This window comes from Frieseomelitta varia, unplaced genomic scaffold (assembly GCF_011392965.1).
Source record: "Frieseomelitta varia isolate USP_RPSP 00005682 unplaced genomic scaffold, Fvar_1.2 scaffold_380, whole genome shotgun sequence".
Classification (NCBI taxonomy): Eukaryota; Metazoa; Arthropoda; class Insecta; order Hymenoptera; family Apidae; genus Frieseomelitta; species Frieseomelitta varia.
The window spans coordinates 298,560-321,598 of record NW_025110124.1 but is presented as its reverse complement, the minus strand read 5'-3'; the positions used below and the strand labels follow the sequence as shown (position 1 = coordinate 321,598).

At 32.2% G+C, this 23,039-nt stretch overlaps 6 protein-coding genes and 1 non-coding gene across 15 annotated transcripts in view; 5 read left to right on the top strand and 2 right to left on the bottom strand.

Moving 5' to 3' along the window:
- The window catches only part of LOC122531276, a 142,882-nt gene extending 138,182 nt beyond the window's left edge, over positions 1-4,700 (bottom strand). For 4 of the 6 annotated variants that reach the window (XR_006307238.1, XM_043659081.1, XM_043659082.1 and 1 more), the window contains exons 1-3: positions 4,581-4,700; positions 4,300-4,385; positions 3,861-3,933 (exon numbers count right to left, since the gene is read on the bottom strand). Coding sequence is in view for 4 of the 6 variants with exons in the window: in XM_043659081.1 (XP_043515016.1) it covers positions 3,861-3,933; positions 4,300-4,385; positions 4,581-4,621 (200 nt within the window). In the remaining 2 variants the exon portion in view is untranslated. The remainder of the gene's footprint in view (positions 1-3,860; positions 3,934-4,299; positions 4,386-4,580) is intronic. The other 2 variants (XR_006307239.1, XM_043659083.1) reach the window with 1 other exon arrangement.
- Positions 4,701-5,079: 379 nt separating this feature from the next.
- On the top strand, positions 5,080-5,996 carry LOC122531269 (uncharacterized protein C9orf85 homolog). The gene is made up of 2 exons (XM_043659069.1): positions 5,080-5,677; positions 5,777-5,996. Exons 1-2 carry the CDS (start codon positions 5,245-5,247, stop codon positions 5,974-5,976), a joined length of 633 nt encoding a protein of 210 aa, XP_043515004.1. The 5' UTR covers positions 5,080-5,244; the 3' UTR covers positions 5,977-5,996.
- A 163-nt stretch (positions 5,997-6,159) lies between these two features.
- On the top strand, positions 6,160-7,161 carry LOC122531274 (histone deacetylase complex subunit SAP18). The gene is made up of 4 exons (XM_043659076.1): positions 6,160-6,406; positions 6,518-6,624; positions 6,712-6,906; positions 6,968-7,161. The coding sequence occupies exons 1-4, from the start codon at positions 6,335-6,337 to the stop codon at positions 7,053-7,055; spliced, it is 462 nt and encodes a 153-aa protein (XP_043515011.1). The 5' UTR covers positions 6,160-6,334; the 3' UTR covers positions 7,056-7,161.
- A 646-nt stretch (positions 7,162-7,807) lies between these two features.
- On the top strand, positions 7,808-9,592 carry LOC122531271 (outer dense fiber protein 3-like). Of its 3 annotated transcripts, XM_043659072.1 has the most exons (4): positions 7,813-8,062; positions 8,172-8,376; positions 8,523-8,833; positions 9,485-9,592. In XM_043659072.1, exons 2-3 carry the CDS (start codon positions 8,225-8,227, stop codon positions 8,776-8,778), a joined length of 408 nt encoding a protein of 135 aa, XP_043515007.1. In that variant the 5' UTR covers positions 7,813-8,062; positions 8,172-8,224; the 3' UTR covers positions 8,779-8,833; positions 9,485-9,592. The 3 variants fall into 3 exon arrangements, with proteins under 3 accessions (XP_043515008.1, XP_043515006.1, XP_043515007.1); XM_043659071.1 differs by having other exon boundaries at positions 7,810-8,376; XM_043659073.1 differs by lacking the exon at positions 9,485-9,592 and having other exon boundaries at positions 7,808-8,363; positions 8,523-8,604.
- Positions 9,591-10,725, top strand: LOC122531268 (outer dense fiber protein 3-like). Of its 2 annotated transcripts, XM_043659068.1 has the most exons (4): positions 9,591-9,733; positions 9,843-10,037; positions 10,180-10,330; positions 10,440-10,725. In XM_043659068.1, the coding sequence occupies exons 1-4, from the start codon at positions 9,646-9,648 to the stop codon at positions 10,684-10,686; spliced, it is 681 nt and encodes a 226-aa protein (XP_043515003.1). In that variant the 5' UTR covers positions 9,591-9,645; the 3' UTR covers positions 10,687-10,725. The 2 variants fall into 2 exon arrangements, with proteins under 2 accessions (XP_043515003.1, XP_043515002.1); XM_043659067.1 differs by lacking the exon at positions 9,591-9,733 and having other exon boundaries at positions 9,737-10,037.
- Positions 10,726-11,355: 630 nt separating this feature from the next.
- Positions 11,356-22,241, bottom strand: LOC122531265 (adenylosuccinate synthetase). The gene is made up of 6 exons (XM_043659060.1): positions 21,926-22,241; positions 16,173-16,275; positions 13,808-14,171; positions 13,305-13,697; positions 12,961-13,217; positions 11,356-12,890 (listed from the first exon to the last, which is right to left on the bottom strand). The coding sequence occupies exons 1-6, from the start codon at positions 22,109-22,111 to the stop codon at positions 12,841-12,843; spliced, it is 1,353 nt and encodes a 450-aa protein (XP_043514995.1). The 5' UTR covers positions 22,112-22,241; the 3' UTR covers positions 11,356-12,840.
- On the top strand, positions 18,221-18,292 carry Trnad-guc. Its single transcript has one exon. It is a non-coding gene; the product is annotated as a tRNA-Asp (tRNA).
- Positions 22,242-23,039: the final 798 nt, after the last annotated feature.

The window sequence follows — 23,039 nt, the reverse complement described above, 5'->3', positions numbered from 1 at the left end:
AAAGTGTTCTTTAAAATTTTCTGTGAATCAGATAAATTGAAAACTCTTGAAACCTCCCCCCAAGAGGTGAATAAAACAGAAGCACAGAGTTCAAACACCGTTCCATTAATTAATAAATACGTGGATCCAGTGCGATCGATATTTCGAAGACACGGTTAAATTAAAAAGCTCGGATCGCGGAAAATTTCTCTTTCTTTTGCTCGCGGAAAATTTCTGATACCCAGCGACAAAGTGTTCTTTAAAATTTTCTGTGAATCAGATAAATTGAAAACTCTTGAAACCTCCCCCCAAGAGGTGAATAAAACAGAAGCACAGAGTTCAAACACCGTTCCATTAATTAATAAATACGTGGATCCAGTGCGATCGATATTTCGATATCTAATCGGAAATATGAATTACTCGAACGATGAATATTTTCGGCGTGTTTCACGGCGATGAAACATTTCATCGAGATTTATCTCGAAGACACGGTTAAATTAAAAAGGTCGGATCGCGGAAAATTTCTCTTTCTTTTGCTCGCGGAAAATTTCTGATACCCAGTGACAAAGTGTTCCTTAAAATTTTTATGAATCAAACAACCCAAAGGGAAAAATAAATTAAAAACTTTCGGGCGCCCTCCGAGAGGTAAATAAAACAGAGGCACAGAGTTCAAACACCGTTCCATTAATTAATAAAATCGTGGAGCCAATGTAATCATCTCGTCGCATGTTCTATTACTCAGGTTAAATAGCTTTGTCGGAATTGCGTCTCATCCGTCTCTAAAGTTCTGGATCCAGGCTGGAACAAGAGACCTTTCCAGATAACAGTCTGCTCCCTCAGAGGGTATCGTCGTAGGTTAAGGGTAGTGATGGCCTCAAGTATACCACAAGCGAATCTGAATCACTTTCTACGAGTACTTTGGGAGATGAAAAAAAAAATTACTGGCGAGTGGAGTCGAATATCGAATCTTCGAATGGATCCGATTTTCTGCTCCACAGAATTTCAATCAGCAAAATGAAACTTGTAAAAATCCTTTCTTCCGTCGTTTACAATCCCGGATTGTTATTTTTTTTTTTTTTTTATATTATATTATGGGGTTTAGAGTCGCTAAAGACTACGAGGTCTTTAGCGACGTGCTGGAATTTTCTCTTTATGTCTGGTCTAGTAGTTGATAACGTTTTTTTGTTGTTTCTGGCAGGTTAGAGCGGCGTTTTGGTTCAATCCGTATTTACATCTTTGGTTTCGGTATTTTCTGCATTCATGTAGCAGGTGTTGGGTGGTGATTTGTTGGTTGCAGGTGTTGCAGAAAGCTGGTTCTGTTTTGCTTAGGAAGTATTCGTGTGTGATCTCGGAGTGTCCGATTCGATGTCTAGTCATAGCTATCCTTTCTTTTCTGCTTATATTGTTGTTTGGTATTTTTTGGTAGAAATGGTGTGCTACGTCGTGTATTTTCGTTCTATTCGTCGTAGTCCAAATTCTGTTCCATTCTTCTCTTTCAACTTTGGCTCGTTGAAGCTAGTAGGTCTTGGTGTAGGATTGGGATGCTGGATTCGTTTGTTCGGTCAGTTGTTGCTTCTTTGGCTAAAGAGTCGGCTTTCTCGTTTCCTTCTATTCCTTGGTGTAACGAGACCGGATTGTTATTTCTATATTCCTCGTTAGATTCACAACGAATGACCTTCTGACCCTTGACATTCGACTGCTACACGCCAGAGATACTCGAATATCGAAACAGCATGTGTAGTCGTGCGAGTAAATTTTCGAACATTCGTGGAAGTACTTGTCCTCCGGTAATCCGAAATCAGATGATCTTGTGAAGATCGAATAATTCAGCAATGGTGCAACCAACGAACCGTCATAATTTATTTGTGCTGTCCCACGAAGTACTATTAACTTGGTCCCATCGCTAGTTAAGGGTAGTCAAGCGAGACTTCGTCTTCTTTCTTCCCACGTGTAACTTCCGTCCAGACAAAACGCAAGTTCGTATAGGTGGCGGCCGAATGGGGATAGGTAGCCTCCTGAAGATTGCAAAGGGCAATTTCCACCGACAATGTGGTCCACTTTGTTCCACGCATGATGCGTGCCCTTTCTCTTGGCATTCACGCGTAAGGGTCGGCCACGACGATGGGACTATATACAGTGTCTCTTTTATTTTTTCGGATACGCCCTTCGTCCTGCAAAAGCGAGCCCCCTTGCATCGCCGGTAAGGGTCGAAGGGGACTGAAGGGTCGAACGAAGTGAAAGAGGGAAACTGGCGCGTTCTCTCAAGTTCCAAACGAGTCGGAACCAGGCTTCAAGGGAAGCAGTTTCGAAAATTTCCAATCATTCAGCCGTCAATTTTTTCTAAATAAGCGAGGAAGCATTATCGGCGATTGTTCTTCGCGAGAGAAATCTTGTCGAGGAGTGTAATTAAGATTCCAAAAGGCCAGCCTCGATGGAAAACTGGAACACATGGCGCGGAAAAGGTCGTGCAAGAGGCAAACAGAAGGCTACCGTTCCAGAAACTCGATCAAGCTTTAAGGACCTTATTTGAAATTGATGCACGCGGTTGCAGTCGACCGTGCTATCCATTTGCCATCCAGCCGCGAGAATCTTCTCCGTTGGTTTCCTTAGTCAGGTTGCTTGCTATTTTGTCAGGTGACGGGCTTGAAATAGATACTTGGCCTCGTTCGTCCGACACGTCACGCCATGAAAATATAGGTGTGCGGTACTTACAATTGGACGCGCGTGGCGCATATTAGAATACGGCTGTTAGAAATGCACGTCAGATACAAGAATTGTCTCTTCCCCGCGAGACAGAAGGATAGAAATGTGCGCGGAACTGCATCGCGCGAGATGCATCTCTTTAACATCGTGGTAATCAATCGTTCAATTTAATCGAACGAAGAACGTACCCAAATATTTCAATTGTATATTTTATATGCACCAACGTTCGAAACTAAAGCGGATAGTAATTTAGTTGTAGAAATGATAAATAAAATGATTCTGAAGTTTATTTAACTTATCTAAGAGTTGCAACATGATAAAATTTAATATATAATTCAAATATATAATTTTTCATTATCTATCTGTATTAGCTATAGGTAAGATATCCTTCCAAAGTGGAAAGATTACTGTGATTTAGATAATTATGGCAGTAACTATTTAAAATCAACTGATACTTTTAACGAGTAATTTTACATACATAAAAGTTGAAATGTTCCAGGTGAAATACGTGTATACGTATACATATATAATACATTATTAATACAAATGGATCAAATGTATTTATAAACATATCCTACATGTTTCGAGTTTTAATAATTTTTTGGCCATCAGCAAAGTCACATAAAAGTTATAAATAAAGAAAAATAAATTTATATAATACTTTCTCGTGTGATCTCTAATTATAATCGCCCTCCTTCATTGGTACTCATAGCACCATCTATGAGGCATGAACGAAATCGTTTTTACTCCCTGCAGAAAACAATCACCGGCAAATGACAAAGCAGATATACTTTATTTATGTAGGTAATTCCGTATTTAATGTTCTGAAATACCGACTTCAGAGAGTAAAAAAAATTGACAGAAGAAAAATAAAATTAAATCCTAAACTATAATTATAACACTTACAATGTTTCGTGTTAAGTTCCTACTTTAAAGATGCTCTATCTAACCATGAATTTAACTTAATTTAAATGTACCTAATTAAGAATTTAATTTTAAAAATTCCTATAAATTAATTTTAAATTAATTTTAAAAATTCCTATAAATTTCTAACTGGAAATCTAAGTCTCTAACAATATTTTCAATAATAAACTATAGTGAACTCATAATGAACCGATAGTAAAACGTTTGGTGATGGCTCAAAAAAGAAGAAAAAGGAAAACAGAAATATATGTGACTCACGATTAGATCTGAAGAACGTTGTCATCGAGGAGAAGTTATCGCGAAGGAGGAATGAAGTTTGGAAGAAATCTGCAAAAAGCAGGAAATATAATAACCTATTGTAATAATATTACAATAATATTAAAACTCTATTCAAAAATTAATAATAGTAATAACAAGATATATGAACATCGATTGTTAGAATTTCAAATCTTATTTCGTACTAATCAAATATGGCGCGCTTTTATTGTCAGTTGGCGCGCTTTTATTGTCAGTTGCCGCGTAAAAAGCGAAGCTGCGCAGTAATCAAAAAATGCGATGCGCAGAAGTTCAAACTTGTTCGTGATTGTTAAGAGCATAAATTAATCAAATAATGTTACCTATTATACAATAAAAAGAGAAAACAAGCATATAAATACGCCTGTTTTCATTAAAACAAATCAAATGCTACTATACCTTCATGAAAGGATGTCAGCTTCATCACTAATCTTTGAATCTCACGGCGGCCTTCTAACACATTACATTTGCAATCATCCACCAATCTGTACAAAAGAAAGGGGAAACTTTCAAATAAACATATAAAAAAAAAAACAAATTACATAAGAATAAAACAATGATGTGTCAAGAATGAAACAGTCAAATGTTTGTTTTAAAAGCTCACAATACGATGCAAGAAAGAAGGACGACTTAGTTATAAATTATAGCAATATTCGATGGATTATTAAGTAAAAACGTACGCAAAATAAACGTAGTTAACAAGCAGCGTGGATGTGAACATTAGAAGGAAGACGATGAAAGTATTGCACAATTAATAAACGCGACGCGAAACGACACGTATCGACAACACGACTTTCAACCGTAGACTAACCCCGCGCAACAAGTTTACGTCACGAGCGCGTGGGGTGGGGGTACGAACGCAGCGAATAGGATTCGCTGATTTATGGAAAAACAAAAATATTCTACGAGAATATTATAAACAATAAGAATTTTAAAACCAGCGACTTGCACAGAGAAATATTTTTTATTTTTTCCACGAAATACTAATATATTATCAATAGATCTGAATTAAAAGAGAAACCAAAATATTAATCACATTTACTTATTCGACGTAGAAGAATTTAATTTTTTTCGATTATTCATGTTTCAATATTTACTTTCTTCAATATAGTACACACATATATGTTCATGTATCATAGCCTGTGTAGTAGTAGTACGTCAATTTCACCACAATAGTTCTGTATATTACTACAAGAGGGCAGGACAAATAATCTTGAGACATACATTGTCATAATTGTATTAAACTAAAAAGAATATTAGAATAAAAATTAATGAATTAAGGAATTAAAGATTTTAACTATTGTAATTTATAAATGTTGAGATTGTTTAAATGTAAATAAAAGTATGAGTACACAGAGAGGAAATTCTAACCGATCAAGACCACAAAAATATCAGAATCAGACTGCTTTTAAAAATGATTTACATGACAAATCAAATAAAACAAAATGTATTAATAGCATAGAAGTTGCGCACGTATGTGAGAAATGTAAGAAAATAATTGAATGGAAGATCAAATACAAAAAATACAAACCTTTAAAAGCAGCTGCAAAATGTATCAAATGTGAACAGAAAGCAGTAAAACATGCTTATCACAATATGTGTTTATCTTGTGCTGCGGAATATAAAGTGTGTCCAAAATGTGGCAGTAAAGGTGACATTATTAAAGCAGAACCTAGTAAAGAAGAAATTGCAAAATCAGATGTGGAGTTACAGAATTTGCTCAAAGGATTATCTGAGAGGAAACGTAGAACGTTCATACGTTACATGAATAACAAAGGTATTTTAATTATAATGTAATATTACATATATCAAGAATATATATAATGTAATATTATGTATATAAGTACAATAAATTGAAATGTATATTATTTTTCAGCTACAAATAAGAAAAGGAAATCCATCAAAGAAAACAAAGAGGAAGATACAGATGAAGAGGAGGAACAAGAGAATAACTGTATTACAAAAGATGCGTTGTCCAAAGAAAATTTGTTATTAAAATTAAAATCCCTAATGATTAAAGATGATGATGATAACTCGGATATTGATAATGATAGTGACTCAGATTTGTTTTTGTAGAAAAAATAAAACATTTATACTGTAAAAAATAAAACATTTATAATATATTTTATACTTTTTGAATATATTTACAACAACCTTGTCAATATTTCGATAACGTAATTGATGAGTTGCTTTTATAAAAGAAAGAAAATTTTGGTTAAGTGTGCAATATAAATTTTGTAATTTTTATATCGATTTACATATCGATATTGGAAAGCTCATTTCACGTGATAACATAACCTAAGGCGTGTACATTATAAACAACAGTATATTTGAAACATTTGTATACATCAAGAAAGAGTAGTGAATTTCGCTCTCGTAACATAATTATTATCAATTGTATTTCAGTGCTGAAACTTTTATTATAATTACAAATATGACATCGGCAATAGAATCTATGGTGGTAGATGAAAAGCAATTGCCAGAAAAGCCCATAGACAGAGAAAAAGTACGTTTCATCAAAAATACAAAATATATCAATTAAAAATTTTTCAAATTCTAATCAAATTGCTCATATTATCGTGTAATTTGTTTTAATATTGTAACATTACATTTTTAGACATGTCCACTTTTACTCCGAGTATTTTGCAATACAGGAAGGCATCACAATATAATGGAATATAGTAGAGGAAATGTTCCTTCAAATGAGTTACAAATATATACATGGTAAAATGTTCTTTCTATAGGTATTTAAATTTGACAAAAACAAAAAAGTAAAAATATTTATAAAATCTTTACTTAATGCATTTACAGGATGGATGCAACTTTAAGAGAAATTACAGGATTAGTAAAAGAAGTAAATCCAGACGCTAGAAGCAAAGGAACATACTTTGATTTTTCACTAGTAACACCAGAATTAAGAAATTCTGGATATCGTATGAGAGAAATTGGTGTTACTTGTTCTGGGCAAAAGGGTGCAGATGATAACAAGACACTTGCCCAAGCAAGGTATGCCTTCTTATAAATAAAGTAAATCCTAAATAAACTGAACTTATTTTCACAATTACAGATTTACAATTGGTGATTATTTAGATATATCAATAACACCACCAAATCGACAACCAGCAATCAGACGTGGTGCACTACGTCAATATTGACTTAGACAATTGACAGTTGACTAAGACAAAAATCTTATCTTTTGTAAGTTATATTAATGATGTATTTTGTATTATTAATGAACAATATATGATATCGATATTATTATGTAAATGCATCACTTACTTTCCTCATTTTGTAAAAATTAAGTGCTTATTTATAATTTTTATCATTTTCATTACTATTTTATCAATTACCTATAATTATGTATCTAATATATTTATATTAGTACTAACTATTATTTCTATCAAGTACTTTTTTCTTTCTTGTATAAAATATAATTTTATGTACACTTTAAGCAGTTTAAGCATTGTACAAATTGAAATTATTGAAATCAATTTTATACAAGTAAAAATGTTAATAACTGCATAAAGTATTTTAAATTAATTGATAAAATAATAATTTTCAAATAAAAAATTCAAAATTTCGTTGCAAAAGTCTTGTTATATATTTATTTTTGAATTTCATTTACTACAATTTATAGTAGCAACATTTGAAGAGTATAAATGCTCTGAATATGGCTTTTATAACATTTTCATTCAAATTTCAGATTATTAATAATTTTTATTTTTGTATTGTGTTGTGTCATAAATTAGATTTTTTATATATTATTTATATATTTTTCATTATAAAAAATGGAAAATAAACCAAAGTTGTTAAATTGTATGATAAAAGGTAAGATTTCGTAATAAAATTATTGAAATAATTAACTACAAATTAAAAACACTTTTATATTTATTCAACTTAATTAAAAATCATATATAATTGTGAAATAAAATTTTATACACATCTGTAGGTCCTGCTCCTATATACAAATTACAAACTTTGGTTGGATATGAAGGTCATTGTTTGTCTCGACCAAGAGGTCCAGCATATACTATCAGACCTCGAACAAAAATTCATATACCAAGTTTTGGACCAGGTCCACAATATAATGTTTCAAAATTAACAAATTATGGAACAGATAGTCCTCCTGCATATACAATAGCTAGTAGAAAACCATTTAAAGGTAGCCAAAATAATGTTTAAGCAGAATGATTTGATATATTTTAAAATATCAAACAAAATATCAGACAAAATATCTTTCACAAAAAGTCATTGTTCTCTTTTCAATGTAGTGAGGGATTTTGGACCAGGGCCGGGAGCACACTACCCAGAATTATGTCCCCCAATGAATCACAATATTAGGGCTCCTGCTTATAGCATTAAATCTAGAAGTAGAACAAAACTGGAAGACATTGGACCTGGTCCAAATGCATATATTTTACCAACCACCATAGGACCAAAAATTCCTGACAAAATAGCTCAAGGTGCTTTTTCCTTGTACGTATATAAGTTTGAAATTATTATTGAAAAATTATGTTTAGACTTACAACACTTTTTATATTCTCTTTGTAATATACTTCATTCTATATAAATATAAAAAATAATCATAACCAAATATACCGTAATATGTTTTACTATTGCAGTTCTGGTATTCACAAACTTAGAGAAAAAGATGTTGGTCCTGGTCCAGCAGCTTACAGGCTAAATATAGATCTTATAAAACGTAGTTCTCCAGCATTTAGTGTAAAATGGAGGACTAAACTAGCAGATGTAGATATAACTCCAGGGCCACAATATTATCCTAAATACGATAGTAGAAGACGTCCCCCTATGTACTCTTTTGGTATAAGACACAGTGAATGTGCTGGTTTACCTATCACAAGCTTGGACGAAGACTGATACATTGTGAATTTTGTAAATTATTACAGAGCTAAGAAAATGATTTTACATCTTTGTAATATACTTTTGTATATATTATTTTACATATTTATGTCAACTTCGTGTAATTTTATATATATATTAAATATATATTTATTTTATGTCAAACTTTCATAAATGTCTAACATTAATTCAGTATAACAAAAATTGTTAATAACTAATCAATTAAAGAAAAATATTATATATTTAAAGCTATTAAATTTATTGTGTATGCTTCCAATGTTTGTGCATAATTTTAATTCCAATCTTGAATATAATTTGCAATAAATTAAATATTATCTTTTAATTATATTTCTTTAATTATATACGAGGGTAGCTCGTGCATAGCCACTGCGGAACTACAGCACCCCTAATTTTTCTCAATATATAAATATATCTATTAATTTACTTATATTTAAATATTGTAATATTCAACTTTATCATCAACAACCCTATACAATTCTCTTATTAAATATAAAAAATGATAAAAATCCACTGTATTTACAGTGTATATGTATATTTCAAAGTGGCAACATCCCCACGATCTCAAGCCACGACCTGCCATTGTATATATATATATATATATATATATATATATATATGTATATTTTGTATGTATGTATGTATATATTATATGTATTTTAATTATGTTCAATTGCTAGTGAATAATTTTCTTTTTTCGTTTTAGTTTTTAAACATGCATAGAATTTTTGTAATAATCGTTATAATCATGAATTTCACTAACATTCATGTAATTGCATTCTCATGCAATTGTTTGAATTTAAAATGGACTGACTAAAGTAATACCACCCATAATTTTTTGGCAAATGAAAATTATCGAGTACAAAAATGCCACCAAAAGCAGATACACAACCAAAAACTAAATCAGAAGCTATAGTAGATAAAAAAATAGGAAGTCTTATATGCGGTTTTAAAAGTAATGTCATTGCATTACGAGAAAAGACATTTCTTAAATATTAAATGCATATATAATGCATTAAATTCATCTTTACATAAAATTAGTTTTAAAAGTTTTACTTATTCAGGTCCAGGACCGAAATATCACCTTCAAACATTGGTCGGTTATAAAGAGCATTGTCTTTCAAAATATCGAAATCCAGCATATACGTTTGGTTATAGGCATCCTCGTTTACGAAAATGTGAAGTACCAGGACCAAAATACGTATTTCCAACGCCCAAACCTAATGGTTTTTCATTTGGACTAGTTAGAAGGCCTATCGGTATCCTATTTTATAGAATAGGAATGAATTAAAATTATTTTAAATTTTTTGTATATATACAAGATTGAAGTTTATGATAAAAATGGTTTATAGTTATCGCGAATTGTATTAAAATTATACTCGCATTTTTCTTTTCTATTAGTTACTTCTTGCGGTCCTGGCCCAAAATATTCATTACCATCTCCAAAGGGACCAGCTTTTACAATAAAATTCAGAACTAAAGGAAGACAACTTTGCATTGGACCAGGTCCTTATAATGTAAAAACTCCTATACCAGGTCCAGCTTTTTACATGTAAATACATACTTACATTCGGTTTATTCATGGCATGTCCTTTCTGAAAATAATATATAGTATCATAGAAATTATTTCTATCATAACTTATTTGTTACATTATTTTTAGGGGACATCGTCTACCTGGTTTAAAATGTGATCCTACACCAAGCCCCAAACTTTACAGTGATATACTGGTCAAACAAAGAGTACCAGCATACCATATAACTTCCAAAAGAGATAAAAAAATAATTTGTGCTTCTCCCGGCCCTAAATACTATCCTAAAACTCCTAAACCCATGCCTATGTTTTCCTTTAGAATCAAACATAGCGAATGTGCTCCTCCTTATATCGTTGAATGCGATGATCAGTGTTAAAATTTTGGCAATTGTAAATTAAAACTGTATACATTTATATATACAATAGCAAGATCTTTATTTGTAAATAAATAATTTAATAATTTCCTCTTATAATAAGCACATATTGAATTCGATCCTGCAAATATTAATAAATTTAACGATATACAATATAAAAATCGGATATTAAACACGTACAATTTTCAAATAAATACATTTTTATTAACATTTCTTATTTTACATTCAAACAATGGATAACATGAATTATCCAATAAGGAGAAGGAACTTGAAAAAATGAGACTTCTCTGTTCTCTTCTTTCAATGTTATATACTACTAAAATTCAAAAGCTTAATACTATAAATTTCTTTGTCATTTATTCTCTGTGCGCTTGTTTCATCAACTCTTTTGACAAACTAAATTTATTGTCAAAAGAATAACAAACCGAATGGATCAAATGTAAGGTATGATAATTGTGGATGGGACATAATTTGCAGATATAGAACGGATAATGAATAATTGAGAACAGAGTAAAACATTAAATGATTAATTCAGAGTATTGGTTACGAATAAAGATCAATTTCGAGTATATACATGACCGGATGAGTAAAGATTTAGCTGTCCATAATAAAAATGTGCATTGTACGTGTAAAGTCTTCAAGAATAGAAATTAGAAAACAAAAGAACCATTATTGCTGTGTTACATTGAAGTCTTCACACGTTTATTCTGCTGATTTTACAAAATTGGGAGACTCGTTCGGGTTGCTTAGTATGTTCCATTGAAGATACAGTGGATCATACAAGTGACCATACAAATGTAGAGTATAAATATACGTCGAAAAACAGACCCTGTGAATACTGCAAAATTGTGTTCAATTAGATGCAAATTCGAGTGTGTGTTAAATTTGATGGCAATCGCTGGTGACGATATTATTCATGGTTCAAGCAACAGAACACCATGAGAGAAGATATTACAAAAAGTTGTGAGTTGGAAACGTACAGTATTGACAAATGCAGCAATTAACAGTGCAACTATAGTCAGCGCAGCAATTTAGTACTACTATAATTGCAGATGCATTAGATTTCTTTGATTATATCGATTCTATTTACTAACACTGTGATAGACAAAAAAAAAATAATAATAATAATTAAGTATAAACTGAAAGTTTAGATGATGCTGACAGTTTCAATATATTGAAAATTGTACTCAAGCGTTTGTGCTCACAATGAACAAAAGAGATTTGTGCGTGAATATTACTGCAACTGATTTGACAAAACTTATAATTTATTTAAAAAAGCAAGAAATCGCAATCTGGCGCTTTCCAAAGCTATTCTAAGAGCCACGTAGAATAAGTAATAAATTAACAACAATAACATACGTATTTAAGTTTGGCACAAAGAATCTTAAAGTTCACGCCAAATAGAAATACAGGTCATTCGAATGTAAGAGTAAGTAAAAACATATTAAGGTAATTTGATGAATTGAAGGAAAAGTGAAATAATGTGATGAATTGAAGGCAAAGTGAAATGATTGAAAAGAAATGATTTTAGAGATACACAAACAAAATAAGAAAATTTACAATAAAAAAAGGGGAAAAGATATTGGATATATATATTGAATAACAATTGCAATACAAAAAATTCAATTAAAATTAGGACGAAAATCTGGTCCAAGATTTTAGAATCATTCATAATAATGACAACCAAAGAATTATGAACCAATAATGTTATTGTATATAAGATAGAGACTCATGAATGTTTCCAGCAGTTTAATAGTGATGAATTATGTGAAACCACAAGATCAATTACGATTGACATGTAAACATGATGAAATTCATAATTACCTGTGGAGGATGAATGATTATTTTAAATATCGAATACTTAAATCTGATTACGAGTGAAGAGCGATTCCAAAACCGTACGCGAGACACGCATGAGTCTACGTAAAGATTTGGCTGTCAGTGTTAAGGAACGTGCATGTAAAATGTCTTTAAGAATGTGATCAAATGAATCGTGTTATTGTATTAAAGTCGTTGCGTTATGTTAATCGTCGTGATTGTAAAGAACTGTTAAATATATCCACTTTATTTATTAAAGACTTCACACGTTCATTCGCTCAATCCACTGATCCTACACAAATAAATATATTTCCATCGCTGCAACCAATATTTGTAACGTCAAAGTGCAATTACACTTTCACGGCCTGCTCCCACTCCAATCCATTTAACTGAAATAATAATTGTTAATTTCGGGGAAAAAATGTAGAAGAGGCCTACAAGTTCTTAAATTTATATTACCTGGCACGCCAAGATGCTCTTCTATTAATTGTATATACTTTTTTGCGTTAGGAGGTAATTTTTCCAGGGAACGTACGCCCTCTGTCGTTGATTGCCAACCGTCGAGGGTTTCATAAACTACTTCTACTTTTGCTAAATCGGAGGTGCTACTTGGAAAATAGTCAATTTCTTTTCCATTTAATCGATAACCTACACCGATTCGAATTTTCGGAAGTGTATCTAGAATGTCTAGTTTTGTTAAACATATCGACGTGTACCTGTAAAATAAACGTCGCATAAATTATATTCATGAAAGTACAAATAAATATACGCAATCGTCACCATTGCAGAAGCGTTACCCTTACCCGTTAACCATTGCGGTGAACTTAAGAAGAGTTAAGTCCAGCCAACCGCAACGCCTCTTCCTATTCGTCGTGACACCAAATTCGTGCCCTCTCTTTTGTAAAAGCTCGCCTGTAGCATCTAAAAGTTCAGTGGGGAATGGACCATCGCCAACCCTTGTGGTATATGCTTTAACAACGCCGACAACGTCCCCAATGTAAGACGGTGGTAATCCAAGACCGGTACAAACACCACCTATACTGCAGTTAGAACTCGTGACGTAGGGATATGTACCGAAGTCTATGTCTAGCATCGCTGCATTTGCACCCTCTACTAATACTTTCTTCCCCTCGCGTAATGCTTGATGTAAATACTGAACTGTTTCTTTTACCAACGGTCTTATCCTTTCAGCGTACCTGAGAACAAACGAAAAACAGTTGTATCATTTCTCACAAGTGACTGGATACTTTTCGATACTAATATACAAATCAATCACGGCCATGAGAAACGAATAAAGATACCGTACTCTTTGTACCGCTGAAGCTCTGCTTTCACGTCGACCTGAAGCGCCGGGAACATTTTCTGGTACGAGGTAACCAGCGTGTCAAACTTCTGCGAGAACTTGTCGAAGTCACCGAGGAGATCACCGATTCTAAGCCCATTCCTCGCAGCTTTGCACGAATACGTCGGCCCGATCCCCTTTTTGGTAGTGCCGAGTGACTGTGTGCCTTTTTCTAATTCCTGGAGGCCATCAACTTGCTGGTGAAAATCAAACACCATGTGCGCACGATCGGAAATTATCAATCGTTCCTGCCAATTTTTCAAACCTTTCGCTTCATTGCTTTCTAGCTCCTCGAAAAGACCTGGCAGATGTATTACTACCCCATTTCCTGAAGAAAAATTCATAACAGTATGGTATTACAATCATTGTTGCACAATGCTCCCGGCGTAAAATATAATCTCGCTTTTGGATTCAGATTTCTGTGTGTACTCTAGAATCTACGAACGGCGAGCCATTATCAGATGATCACCTCAAAGTGTTTTACTATCGTTCTGCGCTAATAGATCGATCGTAAAGTGATTTACGTCGGTACGATACGGTATAAAGGAAGATGGTACATTTTTTATCATCATTTAATCCCTAAATGCGCTTATACGTTATTTATTGCGTTAAAAGCATTCTGACAGCGGTTATATACATATATATATATATATATATATATATATTTAACGAGCAATAATTGCATTATAAACGTGACTAAGCATAGACTAACATAACTGAGTTCTGCTTATATGTAGTTGACTCACTTACTAAAAATATCAAATACGGCATCACTAAATATAAAGTTGATCTTTTAAAATTACGTACAGCTTTTTCACCGCTTCGGGCATTTGCTTTTCGCCGTTAAAACGTACGACCCTTTGCTTGTGTGTGCTTGAGGCTATAGCCCTCTTACGTCCTTGACTTTTGAATACCACTTCACGCAACAGTGAAGAGGATTCATTTATAAAAATATAAAAGCTTTATATGTCATCAACGTCGGTCATGTAACGTATCTTCAAGAAACGTTTCTACACGCCACACGAATACGAGTCTTTAAATAATCTTTTTGCAGCGCTATTCATTTGTGGATTTTTTGAGGCATTATCTCTTTTTAAAACAAAAAATAACCAAGTTAACGCGTGCCATGCCGAGCCATTTTCAAGTGAGTGCCAAATTTTGGTACCGTTTCCGGTACGTGGATATAAAAGTAATTTGTGTGCTTTTTCTTCGCTCATTGTGGAATCAATCTATCAGCAAAGTAAATGTCGAAAGTGAGAGAAATGGAACAATTCCTCTGCTTTTGTGTTTGGTACGAGATACTCTATAAGGATCGCCCAGTGGATGTCGGAATTATTGGAAGATGCGTTTCTAAAATAGATCATAGATCTTCGTTGTCTAAGAGGTTTGAAGTCGCCGGAACTGTGAGAAGATAAAATTCCATAATTGACGATAACGTGGAATACCGTATTATCGGTATTCCTGGTATGGTTATGATAAGCCTGGCGTTTAAACGTCAAACATTTCAGCACGAACAATGAAATCAACTCAATTTTAATATCTAGAGCAATCTTCTCATCCTTCCCCCCTCCCCCACTAAAAAAAAAAAAAGAACCGAGTGAAAATATTTCAAAGACCAAAATTTTCAAAGACCAAAATTTTCAAAGATTAAATAATCATTAAAATTTTAAGTAATCATTACTTGTGGTACGTATATAGATATATATTGGATATCTCAGATTTCTTCCGCAATATAATGCAAGCACATCCCGAGTAAAAAAATAAAGAAAAATGTTTTACGAAGATATTGCAAGAAAAATATTAACCACTTGGCGCTGGCCAACTGATTGCGGACCATAACGAGTGACCGAACCGTATCCAATAATTCGTCGCTTTCTCTTTGAACTCGTCGATACGATATCACTGGATAGAAATTACTGAGAAGTATAATAAATTTATTATTTGTTTTGCCCGGATTATACTTGAATATACCTAAAACTGAGAGAACATTGCAATTTCGGGGCGAAAAATTCTCGACTTGAGTGGCACGTCATTCCAGCGCAAGAGGTTAAATAACAACTAATAAATTGGCTTTTCATTTTCGAGGTAATGGTTAAACCAAAGAATAGATTTCAACGAGGGCGATCGAGGACCAGTTTTTTTAGTTCCAAGGTTAATCAAAAATTGTAGCATGCGAGAAAAATACTGTTGACCTTTCAAAACAATTGCGTAGATGCTCAGTCTTTTTCCCCCTTTCTTGCTTTCTTCTTCTTTTCTTCGTAGAATCAGCGAATTTAATTTAACATTACTGGTATTTTATTAAGGGCCATCATAATCGAAAAATAATTACCTATAAGCGAAGTACATCTAGGATTGATTATTCCACTGGGCAGAAGATGGAAGTGGAACTCCGCACCGTCTACTACTACAGTATGCCCGGCATTGCTTCCTCCCTGCAAAATTAAAATTCTTCTTTTGCTCCAATGTAAATACTTTTTTCTTCTTCTTCTTCTTCTTTAGATAATTCCAACGGCCGATCAGAGAGAAAGCTGTTAAGCTTACTCGATTTTTCAACAATTGCGTCGGCGATACTGATCGTAAGGCGAACAATTTGATTTCGAAATTCCGAAACATTTCTCGCAAACATCGTCGGGAATGAATTAATTAAATTACAGATTGCGTAATTCGAGAAATAGCGGGGTGTCAGATTATCGTCATCTAGCGATTTCGATTTCGGGAAATGATCGAGAGATTAAATGAAGAAACGAAAAAAGAAATCCTACACATAATCCTTTTAATGAGATTTAAACTAGCTTTAAACTACTTGATCCGTTAACGATTCAAAAGTTGAGAGAGCATTGTTAATTGGAAAATTGACACTACAAGGTGCCGATCGATCCGAACCTTGCACCTTGAACAAATCGAAAGGAAATTTGCTTGATATAATTTGATTCGGCATACGTTTGAGATTTCTAAAATATTAAATTCAAAAAAATCGCCTTCTCTTTTTATTATCTATTTAAATATTATCTATATTACATATTATATAATATATTATCTATATTATATATTATATAATATATTATCTATATTATATATTTATTTAGTTATCTATTATCGCTACTATCGTTTGCTGTACGGAAAATCTGCTGTAAAAAGTGACGAGCTCGTTCCTAAACAGAAACCAGTTTTGTTGCAAAATAACGCCGCATCGTATTACACGGAACAATAATTTCATTGAAGCGCGTGTATATGATTCTCCAAAGGGTCAAAAGGTTATGAAGAAAGAGATCTCTATATACATGAGACGAAATATGTATTACATTAAACACTCGTTATTAAATACGTAAACATTAAACATCACAATTTAAATTGTGATTTAGTAATCACAATTTTTATCAATTTATCTCTTCACTAGAAGATATTGCTATAAACTAGGTATTTAAACTGGAAAATTCTTCCTAATATTTTCTTCGACTTTAAAAAGAGACGTCGCATATTTGACTTTACTTTCATTTGTCGCAACTTTCATTTATCTCGTGTTTCAACTCATCATACAGTAAATAAAGTACAAGGTCGTGTAATCGATCAAACATTAAGGTGTTTAAACTACCTGTTAAGCGATCCGAGAACTTCGTACCATGTTACGTTTACATGTTTTCATAACATTTACGTACGTTCGAAATAGATGTACAATGTGTGGTTTCTACAAAAACAGGATTATAAGATAAGACGATAGAGAACGTTTCACCCTTCAAAAAAAAAAAAAAAAAGAGAGAAAGAAATTAAAAAACCAACAATCAAGCGGCAAATAAATACTACAAGGAACTACCGGAAATAATGATAACTCGAAGAAGAAATGAAAAATATAGAGAAGAAAGAGCCTTGCGAGCAAATAAATAGAACAAAAATTCCAATGACCAATAATTGGATGTTGAACTTTTTTAATCAATATGAAATAAAGAATCTCAAATACGAAAATTATATTGTGATATAAAGAGTTTTATACATTTGTAGTGCTGAAATACTCCACCGGTTGTAACTGCAAAATTCGTTAAATTCTCTACTCCATTCACAGTATCGAAAAGGATTCAATTTACGGCATCCTCGAGTGCTAACGTTTCCTCTTCCTTGAACTGCGAACGACGACAATCGGGCAATCACTCCGAGTATTACTTAGCTTTATCCACTCCACCCAAAACCGAAATAAAAGAAAAAGAATATAAAATTTGACAGTCTCGAAACGACAGCTTCACATATAAGCTACCAAATCATAACTCGAGTAGAAGCATTAAAAAATACTGACATTTTCAAAATAAAATGAAACAACCAAATCATAGAGCAAGACTGGAATCTATTATCCATCACGGTACAAAATAGCAAAGAGACTCGTACCAATCCTCGATAGTATAGTGGTTAGTATCTCCGCCTGTCACGCGGAAGACCGGGGTTCGATTCCCCGTCGGGGAGTTTATAATTTTTATTTTTTTTTCTTTCCGTGTTTTTTTTTTTTCATTAAATAATCTATTTCTATGTAATCGTATATATGATATACTTTAAGTATTCTTTTTTTTTTTCTTTTTATTTATAATCAATGCAAACATAATGTATCTATGTCGTGTAAAAGTCTCACTGTATTTTAATCGTTATTTAATTATCTTTGTACATTTTAATTTATTGTACTTCTTGTAAATAATATTTATTGCAACAATAAACACTTTCTCTTTTTAAACGATAAGTTATCAATATTATTTTGTTTTTATCTATTCTCAAGTGATTTTCTTTTCTGTTGTTAAATCCATTATTATCTCTCACCTTATCCTTGTTACATAGTTATATAACTTATTTATTACTAATTCTAATTCAAATGTAAATGTTACTCCAATATCAAAGATTCTCATTGTTAGTAGTAATCAATTCTATATTAACATTATTAGTACTGTTTAAAAATAAGTAAATCACGAATTTTGTAATATTTTTTTTTTTTTTTTTGACGTGACGCCCTTAAATTTTTTCATATCTTCCAAAGTGATGAGTTACTACTGTTTTTTCCAAAGATAAAAATTGAATGACATCTCCTATTCAATAATTAGGGAATTTTCTATTTAGCATTTGAATAACTGAGCGTGACTAAACAACCATTGTATATTTTCATGAAATCTTTAATGGCCCCTAATCTTCTAACATTCACAAGAATGAAAAAAAAATCTGCGATTTTCTTCAAACTTAACAAATTGTTTAACAGCAGAGAAATATGATCGAGTTAGAAATTCATTTCAAGGACCTGGCAAGGTTAATAACTAAGATTACAGTTCATCGAGAACCATACACTACACATATCTAATCAAAATTAATAACTAGAATTCTACAGGAATACGCGACACTTATGTAACTCTGTAATTGCCGATGCACATACATCTACATAATAGTATATTCAAACGTGTCGTTCGTATTTCTTTTTATACTTGCATTTTTAATAGTACCGATGAAATAAACCTTTTGTCAAAAACGCCATAAAAATTATAATACAGAAACTTTCAGACAAAACAAAATGCTATTAATGGAGTATGTTTTAAGGGAAAAACAGAATGAAAACAACATAATTTCATGATTGATTTAACGTTTTGCAAAAATCTTGGATAAAATTATTAAATAAGATACTAATGTCTAATCCAAGAATATAATAGAATATAATATAACAGATTGAAAATATCTGGCAGTAAAATATTGTCTCAAAAAAAAATTCAGAATTATTACTTCAATTTTAAAATTTTAAAACAGAAAGTAATATGCTTGAGAAATAATAAAGCTTTGAAAATATTAGTTCTTCAAATTACATTGTTGGATAGAACGCAAGATTGAACGTTAAAAGAATGTACACGCTAGCAAAAAATAATCCAACAGGTTTTCTTATCAGTGATATTTCATACCCATTCTCGTATGTTTCATCATCATGTATACTATACATTAGCACAATATTGCTATCTCTATGATCTTTATGATTTGTCTCCGTATTAGCACGAAAAAAAATTTATCTGTATTAGTTATTTTAAGAAAAAAACTGGAGAACTTTATAAGAAAAATCCTGGGTATGAGTTACTATCAAAAACCAATTTTCAAGAATACATCCTGTCAGATATTCCTACATACACATGAAATCAATCAAGTAGACTCCATATGCAATTTGCACATAAAGATCTATAGACTCATCCACTGGAGTCAAAGATATCATCACTGGTTCAAAGACAAAGCCTATATAATTCATAATAGACAACATTCTATGCATAATGGATGATCGGAAATAAAGAAATAACAAGACTTCCTCATAATTATATCATGTTGCTGATAAATGATAATTTTCATGAATGAAGGTCTATTTATCTTGAATTGGAAAAAAGGTGTCTGAAAAAGATAACTTCCTGAAATTTTAGAAATAACTGTAAGATTTGGAAAATTCAAACTTTATATTTCATGAATAATAAAGCAAGAAGATTAAAATATTGAAATGTTGAATAACTAATATATGAATATTGTACATGAATAACTAATAACTAATATTTGGATGCTTGTCAAGAATAATGGTCCTGAGCATCATTTTATTTTTACATCAGAAAAAAAGCAACTACATAAGTAATTTCTATGTACGTTCTAAGTGAAATAAACGTTTAAAATAGCATGAATTGACAAAAGCAATGACGTACGTTTGATATTATGCAAATATAAAAAAAAATTATCAGCACAGTATATTGATGATTGCTACTTATTAAACAGAATCCACTATAAATAAAATAATGCAAAATGGCATATGTCAATTGGCGTGAAATGGCAGAATTGAATGACTGCCAATTAGAAGTTTAAGAAATATGATTAGAAATAAATTTGATTTCTAATTAAAACAATATTGTTTCATCACTTGGCTTATTTTGACATATGAAACAATATTTATTAACAATTGCAAACAACTAAAAAATAATATCATCGTGTTACTTTATTTTTGATTAAAGTAGTATAAATATGTTGGCTGTCACACAGAAATTTTACTTCTTTTTGTTCTATATGCCAAAAAATAAAATAATAACTTTTTTTTCTCTCTCTTGCAATAAAATTAAAAACAGATCTATCTCTTTATCCTAAAAAATAAATTTATATTCACTCTTTTAATAAAAAAATCTCTGATCAATAACAATGCCCAATGGATAAAAGAAGGATAACTAAACATAATATAGAGTCATAACAATTATTTTTAAAATTATATCAGCTACGCTACATGAATGATAGTATTTGGAATTATTAAAGAACACTGAATGCTTTACAAAATTTAATACTTGTGGCAATTCATGGTAGTTCAAACAAAGTTTCATCCAATTTACGTTCATTTGACGCACTCAAAGTAAATAAAACACTTGTAAATGAAATGTCTCACTGCGATTAGACAGTTACATGTGTTCTTGTACATATAGTAAACGCTTTAAAGACGAAATAAAAACATGTTGGTTTTATGTAACCGACGTTAGATTTATTAAATATTCAACGAATCTGTTCGATATGCAAACTTCAATATTCACGCAGCTTCGCGAAGTTGTTGCAGCAGGAAAATTTGTAATTGCACAATTATTTCGCTTTACAGCCTTCGCGTGTGCGGATGTGCCAAAATCATTTCGAAAATATAGAATATTAAACCATGTGACGATTACGTTTCATTCTTACGAATTACATACATCTTTCCCTCATGCTCTGAAGCCACGTTGTGGAAATGTATACTTTAATTTGTACACATGAGAGAGAGAGAGAGAGAGAGAGAGAGAGAGAGAGAGAGAGAGAGAGAGAGAGAGCACAGCGATGTAAGAAAAGGAGAAGAGACTAGTAATCATGTGACACACATGAAAACTATGGAGGGAAGAGAGAAAAATCTTTGTCTCTTGATTGAAAATGTGAGAAGGGGAAACGTGTGCACCGATTGACTTCGACATAACATCGTGAGATGCTGAACCTCGCAAAAGGGCGCAAGATGAGCTTTTCCGCCAAGCTGAAACGTGTTACGGATTTGCGTCCACCGGGGCGCAGAAAAAAAGGCGGACGAAAACGCAAAGATGGCGGACTCACCTGACACCTGCAGACGACGTCAGCATCCATCGCGAGCATATCGACGACCTTGCCTTTACCCTCGTCACCCCACTGCGCTCCGAGAACGACAGTCACTTTAGCCGCGTTAACGCTTGACACGCGTTGCTTCTTCCTCGGTGACGCAAGGATACCGTCGCCGTTTGCTTGCTGAACTGAACGCTGCATTCTCTTTTTTTTTCTTCCGTTTTTTTTTTTTAATATGAAAAACAACCGCAATTCCCGGAGCGACCGAACGAATTACGCGCGCAGGCACACACACGTTTCGGGAACCACCGCGCAACTGCTGAAACATAGACTGGTAGGAGAGCCCAGCTTATATCTCCCCGCCGAATAAAGCGACATCTGAGAGGGAGCCTGGAAATCGTAGAAATTCAGTAAAACTGAAGTGTAGGATAATTATAGAGCCGCGTGATATTAATTTCAGAATGGCACGAAGATTTTCATCATTAAAAAACGCAACTCGACGTGGCTAAATACGGATAACAGTATTGATGATACAAAGTGATCGAAGAAAAAATTTTTTTGGAGGTAGAGAGAGAAGGAAGTAGTGTCTCGATTGTTCGAGTAAAAGCATTCTTTGATTGAGAAGTTTACAATTAATTTAATGAAAAATTTGGTTGATTGAACAAATTTTGATACATCTGTTTACAAATATCACAAAGTAATTCAACGGAAAGTTAGAAAATATGTGTGATAATGATTTGTATTGATACAGCATTTATGTTATTACTTACTGTAATTTAGGTAATTTACGTCATTAGTTACTTTAGTTTAGTTAACCGCAGAATTTATATTTCATATGTTAATATTATACATTTTAAATTGTTCATTTTTTTAATGTATACGTGTATAATGAATATAACCTAAAATGTGAACATTTACATTTTATGAGATATTGTTATATACTGTTTTATAACATCTTGCATGGTTCTATGTGTATGAGATTACTGTTGATTTAATTTTTGTATTTAAAATTTAAAAAAAATATAAAAAATTTATATTAAAATTTTATTTTAATTAGTATTTTAATTATCTAATAATACAAAGTACGTTTAACATTATATTTTATTTTAATAATAGCTTTACAGAGTCA